At 43.8% G+C, this 13875-nt stretch overlaps 1 protein-coding gene across 1 annotated transcript in view; it reads left to right on the top strand.

Moving 5' to 3' along the window:
* RRAGC (Ras related GTP binding C) overlaps positions 1-13875 on the top strand; it is a 69801-nt gene that overhangs the window by 12773 nt on the left and 43153 nt on the right. The window contains exon 2 of the mRNA XM_082248351.1: positions 6318-6521. Coding sequence (XP_082104477.1) covers positions 6318-6521 — 204 coding nt within the window. The remainder of the gene's footprint in view (positions 1-6317; positions 6522-13875) is intronic.

Here is a 13875-nt window from a genome sequence, read left to right as displayed (position 1 = left end):
TTTGACTTGGCCATTCTAACACCTGGATATGTTTATTTGTGAACCATTCCATTGTAGATTTTGGTTTGTTTTGGATCATTGTCTTGTTGGAAGACAAATCTCCGTCCCAGTCTCAGGTCTTTTGCAGACTCCATCAGGTTTTCTTCCAGAATGGTCCATCAATTTTAACCATCTTCCCTGTCCCTGCTGAAGAAAAGCAGGCCCAAACCATGATGCTGCCACCACCATGTTTGACAGTGGGGATGGTGTGTTCAGGGTGATGAGCTGTGTTGCTTTTACACCAAACATAACGTTTTGCATTGTTGCCAAAAAGTTTGATTTTGGTTTCATCTGACCAGAGCACCTTCTTCCACATGTTTGGTGTGTCTCCCAGGTGGCTTGTGGCAAACTTTAAACTACACTTTTTATGTATATCTTTAAGAAATGGCTTTCTTCTTGCCACTCTTCCATAAAGGCCAGATTTGTACAGTATACGACTGATTGTTGTCCTATGGACAGTCTCTCCCACCTCAGCTGTAGATCTCTGCAGTTCATCCAGAGTGATCATGGCCCTCTTGGCTGCATCTCTGATCAGTCTTCTCCTTGTATGAGCTGAAGGTTTAGAGGGACCACCAGGTCTTTGTAGATTTGCAGTGGTCTGATACTCCTTCCATTTCAATATTATCGCTTGCACAGTGCTCCTTGGGATGTTTAAAGCTTGGGAAATCTTTTTGTATCCAAATCCGGCTTTAAACTTCTTCACAACAGTATCTCGGACCTGGTGTGCTCCTTGTTCTTCATGATGCTTTAAACGGACCTCTGAGACTATCACAGTGCAGGTGCATTTATACGGAGACTTGATTACACACAGGTGGATTCTATTTATCATCATTAGTCATTTAGGTCAACATTGGATCATTCAGAGATCCTCACTGAACTTCTGGAGAGAGTTTGCTGCACTGAAAGTAAAGGAGCTGAATAATTTTGCACGCCCAATTTTTCAGGTTTTTATTTAACAAGTTTGAAATATCCAATAAATTTCGTTCCACTTCATGATTGTGTCCCACTTGTTGATTCTTCACAAAAAAGTACAGTTTTATATCTTTATGTTTGAAGCCTGAAATGTGGCAAAAGGGTCGCAAAGTTCAAGGGGGCCGAATACTTTCGCAAGGCACTGTAGATAATGTACCTATCCGAGTAATACAAAGGGCAACAAAAAACTGGTGCGATGTTAGACATTGTTTTGATAAATTAAAGCACAAATATCTTGTTTAATGGGTGTAGTAGCAATTCTCAATGAATTCTCAAGGTGCTCCTCAGATAATTGTGGTTCTAACTTTTCTGTTTTGTGTGCTTCATCTTCAAAATAATTGCTCACAAATGTAGGTGTTGCCAAAAACTGATGACCTGAATAAAGCATGATTGTGAAGAGTGGGATATTTTTGGGGGGGAATTTAACTTTTAAAAGTCTAGTTTTTTCTTCGGCCGCATGTGTTTGCTAAGTGTAAACCCATTTTTACAAAAAAATAAAAAAAATAAAAAAAAAAACAAACATTTTTAACTTGGTTGATGTGTTTGTGTAGCCGTTTTGCAGGTTGAACACCCTCCCCCCCCCCCCCCGCACTAATGCTTTCTGAGGCCGAGCACAGGATTGGCTTCATTATTGTACGACTTTCAGTGGTTCCTCCTATTGCCCTCCACATCACTGTGACCTGTAGTGAAATGGAGTTTGGTGAAAAGAACCACAATACATTGAGCATTGAGGGGACCATAAGATTGACACTCGTGGAAGCGTTGGTTTCTGGAGAAGACTAAAGCCAGGGCTCTCTTGTCAACATAGTGGCATTCAGTGCTGCAACTTAAAGGATAAGTTCACCTTTTAGAACATGTTACGTGTTCCACCCATATTTAGGGTGGAACATGTAACATGTTCCTACAGCCGCTGTCCCTCCCCCCCCCCCCCCTCCCCAGTGATAGCGGGCAGGCATCTCCGTGCGCCCACTGTCCTTGTTTGAAAACAACGTAACCAAGTGAGACTCCACCCACTGGTCACATACATCATTCACTCAGTCCCCTGAATGGCAAACTACAAGTTCCTGACAGACTTATTGGCTCCAGTAGCTTGTTGTGTTCTTGCTCTTTGGCAGGGGTGCAGAGATATAAAATCCATATAGTTCTGCACTCCGCAATCAATTCTGATCTTTATTGAATCTAAAGGAGGCTTACATCAAATGATCCACAAACGCGTTTTGGATGGAACTGTTGTAATTATAGGATAATTTAGTGCTAGGAACAAGGTTGTCTCTGGCTGAAAGTGTTAGCAGATCATGTGATGTAAGCTTCTTTTGAATTCTATAAACACTGGAATTTATTGCTGTGTAAAGGACTAAATGTGTTTTAGATTGCTTGTAAAGGTAAACAGGAACCCGTGCCACACTCTACTGTTCCCTTTATTTTGACAGATTGATGAGGTTGAGCACTTGGTGCTAACATTTTTACAGCATGATGGACTATGTGAAACCGCTAATGGCTTTGATGCTTTTAGGGGCCTATGCACACTGGCATTACAAAAACGAGTGCCGCTTTTACAGACATTTGACCTTTTTTGTTTTGTTTTTTCTGCCCGTAACTGGAGCTCTGCTAGCCTATGTGTCCATGCGTACACACACAGGTGTTTACAGGTGTATTAGAAGAGGAGCCTTTATAGGCAGACCTCACCAGTGTGATCAGGACAGGAGCTTTTGGGTAGGAAAAGAAAACACTTGGTGTTAGCGCGTGTTACTCATCTACGTGAGCCTTAAGGCCCGTACACACGTACCGATCGTCAGCGAACGATCGGCCGTCTTTTGTCCCTGGGCTGTCGGTGTCTGTTGAAAAGTGCAAAGACAGCACAAGAATTTTGTCCGCCGACTGCAGAAGTGATGTCATGTAATGGTTAACTTTCCCTGTGTTTTTTCTTTTCTGAGCATGCCCAGTCTTGCAAATCTGCGGTCTGTCGTCCGAATTCTGTACTGACTGGCGAACAATCGGCCGCTCTGGTGTTGGCATACAAAAATTTTAATGCTTGCAAGACAGACTCTTGTCGGCAGAATGTGCGCTGACGGCTGTCTGAGGCACCATACTAACAAGCGTACAATCGTCAGATCTTTCGTCCGCCGACGTTTGTATGCCGACGATCGGTACGTGTGTACGGGCCTTTAGGCTACATTCACATCTTGGCGTTGCTATTTACAAGCGTTTTTACGGTCGTTTTTGTGCAGGCGTTTTTAGGTTGACTAGTAACCAATGGAAAAAAATAGAAATGCCTGTAATCTGCCCAAAAAGAAGCTCATGTACTTTTTTGAGCGTTGAGCGTTTTGCTTAAAACGTCAAAACGCTCAGATGTGAACAGGGGCCATTGAAATGAATAGGATTTGTCTTGTTGGGCGTTTTTTGAGCTGATTTTAGAGCAGAAAAACGCCCCAAAATGCCTACATGTGAACTTAGCCTAAATGCTGGACTTTTTATAATGCTTGAGCATTCATTTCAGTGGCCAGAATAACTTCATATTCTGGCTAATGGAGTCCATTAATGCTAAAATGATTGATGCGCCGGAATGTGTGCAAAACTTGGCTTTAGGTGCTTTTTTTTTTTTTTTTTTTTTTTTTGCGCAATCACACAGTGTACTGGAGGCCTAAAAATAACCACACCTGTAGAAACATTGAAACTTGGCAATTGTATATGTTTGACGTGCAGTCTGTTGTGGCACAATCAGTGATTTTGTGCTGTGGAATTTCTAGGAAGGAAAAGGAGTAATGATGTAATTGTATCTAGGCAGATTTGTGAAGAGAAGGTTGATTTTTTTTTTTTTTTTTTTTTTTAGAGATTCACAGGTACTGTTAAATTAGGTAGCAAACAGAATCGTAAGAGCCGGTTCACACTATTCCGACTTGTCAGGCGACCTGGTCGCCTGACAAGTAGCTCCCAATGCTGTGCAATGGAACCGTTCTAATCGGACTTAGAAAAAGGTTCCTGCACTATTTTTGGCGAAGTCGGAGCGACTTGCATTGACTTCTATCATGAGAAGTCCTTTGCAAGCCACGGACGACTTCAAAGTCGGGGCGACTTTGAGTCAGATTAGTGTGAACCGGCTCTAAGGGTCACTTTTGAAATGTCTGTGTTCCCTTAGGTAGTGTTTGGAGTAAATCTGTAATTATGAAATATTTGTTTTGAACACTGCGCCCAAAGCATATAATTGCTATTTTTATACACCCAGTCACGTTTTACCCGCTTTCTTTAGATTTTTTCCTTTTGAGGAAGCTGGCAAAATGTGCACATGCCTGTCAGATGCCTCACAAGTGAGCCTAACGAATATACTTGTTTAAACCTGATTGCCATTGTTATTCAGCATAGGGCAGATAAATCTATCTGTCTAGTACACACACATTTCCCATTTTAGAAAACAGACTGTACAGACCAACTGGAAATCCAGCGACCTTTTTAGCTTCATTAAAACTCTGGATTGGCTGTACTGAATTCTTGCTTAGCTCTTCCCAGTAGTGTTATACCGGCATCGGTGCCACTGCCAATACTAAAAATTTGCACAAGTACTCGTGCAAATGCTCCAATACCTAAAACTGATACCTTGCAGTGTGATTTGAGCCCATACAAAATTAATGGACTCAAATTGCACTGCAAAGAATCGCATGTGATTTGAAGAGGAATACAGTGCGATTCCTGTCTGAATCACATGCAGTTTTCTACACTGCGAGAGAGGAGCTAAGCCGCCAATAGTGAGTAATGTTTATTCAATAAAAGGGTTAAAATGAAACAGTATTGCACTCAGACATTGCTGGTGACCGGCATAAAACCGGCTCAGTGGGGAGCCCCCAGTCCAAAATGTAGTCCCCACTAGAACCGCTGGAGAAAGTGCTGGGAAGCTGAAGCAGGAATCCAGACAAGCCGCGGGGAGATGTCGTGAGATACTCAATCTGTCAGAGATGCTATCAGATGTCCAGGATGCTGTAGCCAATCAGATAGTGTTTTGGGGGCCAACCCATGCCTTATCTGCCTTCTGATTGTGATTTAAACAGGAATGCAGATGCTGTAGCCAATCAGAAAGTTGATGAAAAGAGGCATGGTTTGGCCCCTGAAATGCGTTCTGAAAATCTGACAGCTCCTTTGATTGAGTCTCTCACAGGGTGCCAGCCAGCCAGCCACCCACCCACCACAGGGTGCCAGCAAGCCTGCCATTAAGCATTAAGCAAAAATGAGCATGTTCAGTACCAGATTTGTGTCAAAAATTGTCTTTTTCAAAACTTTAAATGTACAAAATATCGGCTGATACTGATACGTTGTGACCAAACTATCCCTACTTTTAACGATTATTCAGCATCTGATAGCACAAGAGAACTCCTCTAAGTCTGCAGCCATGCAGAAATATATTGTGTTTGGTATGGTTTTCCTTGTAAATTATTTCCTACTTGTATACAGCAGGGATTAGTCCTAGTTTATGTACTGCTGCATGTATAGATGTAGTAATGTGGTTATATACTTATGTATGGACAGATGACTACGTTTTTTGATGAGAACCTTGCTTTCAAAATGAGGGGATAGGGAAAAATATTTGACTTCTCTTTATTAATGTAATTTAAAGTGTTACTAATCCCCAGGACTTTGCATTTACTATATCTGGTCTCCCACCAGTTCACAGAACATTGAAATAGAATTGTATTTTTAGTAAATATAAACTGCTAAATACTTTTTCTCATCAGCAGTATATATAGCAGTTGTATTACTTCTGTCAGTGTCTGCCTGAGCGCTAGTTAAAGCTTGTAGGAGTAGTTTGCATTCTCCTCTGAATGTCCTATGAGGCTGCATGACCCCCCTTACCCTCTGCCTGGACAGTGCTGATTGGCCCTGTGCTGATCCCATGCACTCCCCCCCCCCCCCCCCAAAAAAAAAAAACTCTAGCAATGCACACCAAACTCCAGCATGTGCTGACTGCCCCCAAGGCTCTGTACTATCAGGCATCTCCTGATAGTACATAGCCTTGGAAGCACTGCACATGCTCAGTTTGGTGTGCATTGCTAGAGTTTTTTTTTTTTTTCCCCAGACTGGGATCTGTGGAAGAAGGGGAGGAGCAGAGAAGACTGGATCAAACCGCCTTTTTACACAATGCAGAGGATTATCACATAAGTGAGAAAGTGGGAGTGAGTATAACAAGCATGCGTTACTGCATATACAGACTGATTTTACTGTTGTGGGTTTAGTAACACTTTAACAACCAAACAGAATGCTACTTTAGCTTTTGTCATATGTTTTCCTATACTTTATTTAATACTCTCATTATCTTGCAGGTTGTGTTTCACAAGATGTCACCAAATGAAACGTTATTCTTGGAGAGCACCAACAAAATCTACAAAGATGACATTTCGAATAGTTCTTTTGTCAATTTTCAAATCTGGGACTTCCCAGGACAAGTGGACTTTTTTGACTCCACCTTTGATTATGAAATGATCTTCAGGGGGACAGGAGCATTAATCTATGTAATTGATGCCCAGGTAAATGTCTTTTAACCATAAACGGGAATAAAATTCTGGGGGCTCACATTGAAAATAAATAAAAAAAAGGACATTGCGTTGTGACGTGTGTATGTGTGTGTATGTATGTATGTGTGTGTGTGTGTATGTATGTATATGTGTGTGTGTGTATATGTATGTATGTATGTATATATATATATATATATATATATATATATATATCTATCATTATTTTTTTTCTCTCGTGTCTTTACAAATATTTGGAAAGTGATTGATTTTATATATGTACACCTCAACTGTATTTTTTTTTAATCTATTTGTGTATGTACAGCTAGACTGTTTTGCCATGGTCGGAAAATAGTGAAGTCCTGATGCATGATAGTCCTACGTTCAAAGGAACCCAGTGCGGGAATTCCACGTTCCGTGCGTGTTTCTCACTTCTTGTTAAATACGCACTGGAGTTGCAATGCTTAACAGGTGTTAGTGTTAACGTTACCCCAGTTGCAGGTCACACACCAAGTGCATTTGCCTGCAGCAGATCCCATAGCCGTGCAATGCAGTGTGACTTGAGCCTTTTCAAAATGAATGGGTTTAAATCGCACCAAGCTGAATAACCTGTTAATCGACGAACAGTAATGCGCAGTGCTTTCCTGTGTGATTTTTATAATGTTAACCAGGGCTTATTACCCAGCATTTTAGATGACTTAAGGGTAGTGTATGTCAAGGCAAAAACATAAAAAAACATTCATTACATCTTTGCAATACTTGGAAATTTTACTATATTTTGCCTCTTTAAAAATTCTGCAAGTACAAAAATCAGTGTGCTCCTAACTTGCAGTTTGGGCTGACAACGCTGTGTGCCTGGTTGACTACAGATCTGGCAATTTTTTTTTTTTTTTTTGCCAAAGCTCCTAAACGCCACTCCATAAAAGCCGGTGTCAATGTACATATGGGCTTTTAGCAGGGATTATGAGCTGCTGCGGTTAGGTGAGCTAACCAACCTCCTTCTCCTAAAATGCAGAAGAATCATGTTCAGGATAGGAGTGTTTTGACCACTGGCCGCGAGAAAATGCAAACTCGCGGCACAGTTTTCCCGCGCCACAGTAAATGTAGGCAGAGTGTATCTAAAACCTTGGGCTATGACCTTTCAACAGCCCCTGTAAGAATTGTAAAAGCCTAGTGATATTACAGAGCGTAATGAGAACTATTTCTTGCCACAGGAACAAGGTAAAATGAGAATAATGCTGGGACGTACTTAACCACCTCAGTACTGCGCACATTCACCCCCTTCCTGCCCAGGCCAATTTTCAGCTTTCAGTGCTGTCGCACTTTGAATAGTAATTACTGCAATGCTGTACCCATATGAAATTTTACGATTTTCTCCTTTCATCCTTCCAGGGCGTCCTACATATGAGAGATTGTGGCTCCGCCTCACAGGAAACACAACTAATTCGCAGCTGTTAAAAAGGTCCCACCCATCCTTGAGCTTCAGTTTAGTTGTGTTTCCAACCTCCCATCGGAACGTTTGTTTTTTTTTTTTTACTAACCTGAAGGCAAAGGACTGTCTGAGAGGTACCCCTGGAAGGCAGCTTCAGTCGGCCTAATGGCAGGTTCCTCCCTATCTGCATCCTGGAAACAGGAGCTTCCAGGTCGCCAACATGCCAGGTAGTGCGGTTTACCTTACAGTGAAGGTCCCTCTATACCTGAAGTCCTGTTGTCTCTGCAGGAAGTCTCCTCCATTAGCTCCTTTGGGCGGTAAGGATTTCGAATTTCCCGCCAGTGAGCGCGCCTCAAGCCTCGCTATGGAGACCGGAAGTTCCGGCGGAAGAGGCGGGGCGGGTGATACCCGGAAGAGGCACAGCGTGGAGGAGACGCCGGGTCCATGTGAGCTCATGGCTGATTCTCCGGCTACGAGAGGGCTGAAATTGCCTCAAAAAGAGACACGGATGTCCGCACTCCCTACAGAGGAAAAAGCGGCAGCGCAGGTGGCGACAGGAACGGGTAAGTGACTACACCGGTGGTGGGCCGACTGCTGTCTATTGCAAGACAGGCATGCCTTGCCATTTTCCTGACCTAATATTAGCCGCAGTGGTAAACAAGAGATGCTATTGTGTCACATTATTGTGTCTCTTTTTTTGTCTTCTTGTGTTATACACAGGTCTGCCACCGGCACAGGAAGCCCCTGCCAGACCCCCTTCCACAGTCAGCACTAGCATGTCTAGAAAATGTGGGAACTGTGGGGTTAGATTGTCTAAGTCTTACTTAAAGCCCTTATACCATACTTGTATTAATAAGTTAGCAGGGCAGGAAGCATCAATCCTAATGAAAGATTTTCTTAAATCAATGCAAGAGGAAATGTTAGCTACTATTCAGTCGTTTAGGACTACAGCAGCTATCCCTCAAACCCCAGTGGAGGAAGTATCCAAGGATAGCCTATCCTCCCAGGATAGTGGGTGGTCAAGAGGACCCTCATCTCTCTGGTCAGGGTCTCAAACCATTCCCTCAACACAAGTCAGGGAACAGGAGGATCCAGGGGAAGGCACTAGTTACATGGGAGGTCCTTCCAGTTCGGATAAGGACTCAAAGTAACAGTGAGGAGGAAAAAGAGAAGTTTAAAAGTAACAAAAACCTTTTTTCGTTGGAATACATGGAGGGTCTCCTTAAAGTGGTACATGCCACTGAAGGAATCCCTACCCCAGTAAAGGAGTCTTCCAGTAAAGACAAAGTGTACAAAGGCTTGGAAAGAGCCCAGTACAGAACCATTCCCATTCATCAGTCATTACAAGACATAATACACCAGGAATGGAAATGTCCTACGCATGCCTTATCCAGGCCAAATAGCTGGAAAAGAAGGTATCCCTTTGAGCCACAGGAATTGGAGGTATTTACAAAAAATCCAAAACTGGACGCTCCCCTGGCACAGCTATCAAAAGGAACAGATATGTCCTTTGAAAATGCCGGTCATATTAAGGATCCTATGGATCGCAGGATTGAATCCTTATTAAAAAAGGCTTGGGATTCTAATGCATATAATATGACTACAGCCTTAGCTGATACCTGTATGGCCAGGAATGCAGACTTTTGGCTCAAGGAACTGTCAAAAACATGTCCCCACAATGGCGGGATCACAAGACCTGATAGATTCCTTGGCTATGATTGGAAAAGCAGTATCCTACTTAGCAGACTCGGCTGTGGAGTCAATAGTAGCATCTGCAAAAACAGCAGCACTATTAAATTCTGCTAGAAGGGCGCTTTGGGTCAAAGCATGGGAAGGTGATATAGCCTCCAAAGTAAGACTGCGCATTACCCTTTGAGGGTTCTTTGCTGTTCGGTTCAGGACTGGATGATGCCTTGTCCAGATCTGCAGAGAAAGGGAAAAAAATTCCCAGTAAGAGAAAGGACAAGACGGGAAGATATTCCTTTCGGAACTTCCAGGACAAAAATCAAAGAAGGCCTTTCAAGGGACAGGCCAGGAGAGGTGGTCCTGAAAAGGGAAAACAAGGAACCAACTTATTGTTCCTTAAACCTGGACCTAAGTCCAAAGAAACCAACTGTTCCCAATGGGAAAACATCTCTGCCAGCCCCTACATTCTCCAGATAATTCGGGAAGGGTACCCACTGGAGTTTGCCTCCCAGCCGGTGCCAGAAATAACAGTAACCTATCCCTCAAAAATAGAACAAAAGAGGAAGGCACTGTTAGAGGGTATTCAGGAACTAGCAGAGCAGAGGGTAATTGCACCTGTACCAAAGGGTCAGGCATTCCAAGGCTTTTACTCCCACATATTTGTGGTGCCAAAACCCTCAGGAAAATTCCGACTAGTCATAAACCTCAAGAAACTAAATAAATTTCTGATATACAAGAAGTTCTCCATGGAGAACACTTATGCGGTCAGAAAAAATCTGTACCAGAATGTCTTTATGACAACATTGGATTTAAGAGATGCTTACCTACATGTCCCAATTTATCCGGAACATCAAGCATTTCTCAGATTCGCCATTGTGACGGAAGAAGGCACTGCACATTGGCAGTTCAGAGCTCTTCCTTTTGGCTTGGCAGCAAGTCCAAGGATCTTGACAAAAATCTTGGCCGAAGTTGTAGGCCATCTTCACCTACAAGGCCTAAAGTTGATCCCGTATCTGGATGATATGTTGATCTTTGCAAGATCAGAAAAACAGGCTATGGCAGACACCTAAAAGGTGATGTCAGTTCTTCAAGCGGTAGGATGGCTATTAAATTTGGAGAAATCCTCAATACAGCCAGCCCAGGACCAATTGTATCTAGGATACAAAATAGATACCAGACTCAAAAAGCTTTTCCTCCCAAGGGAAAAGGTGGAAAAAGTGGTCTCAGCGGTAAGAGACATCTGCTCTCATCCTTGGTGTTCCAGGAGACAGATCATGCGAGTTCTAGGGCTAATGACAGCATGTATTCCAGCTGTAGAGTGGGCCCAACTACATTCAAGAGACCTCCAATTTTTTCACCTGGCCTCTTGGAACAAGAGACAGGACTCCATAGACGAGAAAATTACTGTCCCCGCAAGTAATTTTGTCACTGAAATGGTGGACAGTCCCCCAAAACCTAGAGGAGGGGCGACTATGGGGTCAAGAGCTGCCCGTAAGGATTACCACGGACGCAAGTTCCGAGGGGTGGGGAGCTCACCTAAAAGAAGCACGGACCCAGGGTACCTGGGATACGAAGCTGAGTCAAGCCTCCTCCAATTACAGGGAACTGAAGGCTGTGGAAAAGGCCTTAAAAGCCTTCGAGAAGGACATTCTAGGGAAAGAAGTCCAGGTCCATTCAGACAATGCTACAGCAGTAGCTTACCTGAATCATCAGGGGGGGACCAGATCAAAGTCTCTCTGCTAAGTTTAGCACAGGAGACACTGAGCTGGGCAGAAAAGAGTAATTTCCCTTTCAGCCATGTACATAAAAGGGAAGGACAACTGGGAAGCGGACTTCCTCAGTCGTCATCACATCAAACAGGCAGAATGGGAACTGAACCCCATAATTTTTCAACGCCTAGTCCAAAAATGTGGTCAGCCAGAAGTGGACATGTTTGCCACTTGGCAGAACCGAAAAGTAGGACAGTTCTTTTCTCTGACAAAGCAGAGGGGTATGCTGGGCCTGGATGCTCTAGCACAACCTTGGCCCTTCAGGCTAGCCTATGCCTTTCCCCCACAGAATCTAATTGCGAGAGTTCTGCAGAAACTCAGCGGATGGCCGCAACTACGCCTCATCCTGGTCACACCTGGGTGGCCAAAGAGGACGTGGTTTGCAACCTTGGTATCCCTATCAGTGACAACACCATGGAAACTACCAGAAGTTCCAGACCTGTTACTACAAGGACCTCTGATTCACTCCAGACCGCAGTTCTTTCAGTTAACAGCCTGGGTAGTGAACGCCAAATCTTAAAAGAAAAAGGATGCTCAGGCAGAGTCATTGAGACCCTCCTTTCAAGTAGAAAGCCAGTAACTAGGAAAATTTTATTCCAAAATCTGGAAAACATTCTGTACTTGGCAGAGTCAGAAGAAAGATTCCTCTCCCTCAATCCCGATGATCCTGGATGTTTTACAGGATGGGGTAGATAAGGGGGTGGCAGTGAACACCCTTAAAGTACAGGTAGCAGCACTTTCTGTTTTTTTTAGACAAAAGTCTGGCCAAAGAGCCTTTAATTAAAAGGTTTCTGTTAGCTCGGGGAAGAGTATCTCCAATTAACAGAACTAATGTTCCAGTTTGGAACCTAACGCTAGTACTAGAGACATTATCTAGTGAAGCATTTGAACCTTTGAACAAAATTAGTTTAAACATTTTGTCAATCAAGTTAACCTTTCTGTTAGCAATCACCACAGCCAGGAGATTGGGAGATTTACAAAGTTTATCCATAAAGGAACTAGGGATGCACCGAAATGAAAATTTTGGGCCGAAAACCGAAACCGAAAATGCAGGATGCCCTTGGCCGAAAACCGAAACTGAAACCGAAAATTACCTTTTCCCCCCAAAAAAATTAAAATTGATAGAACAGGGGCATACGCCAAAAACAGGTAGTGACGTACACCTGTCGCTGCCACCCTGTCACAGTATATGTACTGTGATGGGTTGGCAAGAGGTTAATTTAATTACCAATGGTATTTGTATTATGAAGCATGAGGGGTTAATGTATTGTCACTGCTGGTCACTCGTCTATTAGTGATCGACCAGTGGCAGGTAATTAACCCCTTTGTGCTGCATTAGTGCAACCAGTATCAGTGCAACCAGTGTTAATGAACACTGATACTGTTTGCACTAATGCAGCACAAAGGGGTTAATTACCTGCCACTGGTCGATCACTAATAGATGAGTGACCAGCAGTGACAATACATTAACCCCTCATGCTTCATAATACAAATACCATTGGTAAGCTGACTCAGCTCCCCTCCCCCCCCACCCCCACTGCCTCAGCGTCCCCCTCCTCAGGTGTCCTTCATTCAAAAGTCCCGCCTCTGGCCGGCGGCACCGCCTCTCAATGACGTCCCTACTACGATCTGTGCATTATGAATGGACATACCAGGCGGGGGGGCAGGACGAGTGGCCGCTATAGATAGAACTAATGTGATCCTTCCCTGTCAGCTCAGCGCGACTATGTGTGAATGAGAACAGAACTGACCTGACACCGGGCGGGGGGGCGGGCGGAGCGGCCGCTATTAGCTGTAACTATGTGAGAGCTTCACTTCACTGTCAGCGGAGATACATGCTTGTCATGGAAGTGAAGCGCTCACATAGTTACAGCTAATGGCGGCCCCCCCGCCCGGTGTCAGGTCAGTTCTGTTTTCATTCACACATAGTCGTGCTGAGCTGACAGGGATAATTCACATAGATCTATAGCGGCCGCTCGCTCCGCCCCCCCACCTGGTATGTCCATTCATAATGCACAGATCGTAGTAGGGACGTCATTAAGAGGCGGACGGCCGGCCAGAGGCGGGACTTTTAAAACCTGCCCTGCGCTGCGCTGCGCCCTCCTCCTTCCCCCACGGCGGCCATATTTATTTTCGGCAATGTTAACCCATTATCGGCCGAAATGAGAGAGGCTCATTTTCGGTCGATAATTTCGGTGGCCGAAATTTCGGTGCATCCCTAAAAGGAACCCTTTATGCGAATTCTCCAAGACAGGGTGATTCTTAAACCAGACCCACTGTACCTACCTAAGGTAGTGTCTTCCTTTCACAGGAATCAAGAGATGGTTCTCCCATCTTTCTGTGAAAAACCTAAGTGTGCAAAAGAACGAAAATTCCATTGCTTAGATGTAAGAAGGTGCCTTCTAGCATATTTAGAAAGAACCAAGGGCTTTAGGAGATCTAGCCACCTATTGGTTCTACATTCTGGACCAAGGAGGGGATT

Source organism: Pelophylax lessonae (genome assembly GCF_965119305.1).
Source record: "Pelophylax lessonae genome assembly, chromosome: 2".
Taxonomy (NCBI): domain Eukaryota; kingdom Metazoa; phylum Chordata; class Amphibia; order Anura; family Ranidae; genus Pelophylax; species Pelophylax lessonae.
Note: the sequence above shows the minus strand (reverse complement) of the source record. Positions and strands in the feature narration are given on the sequence as shown.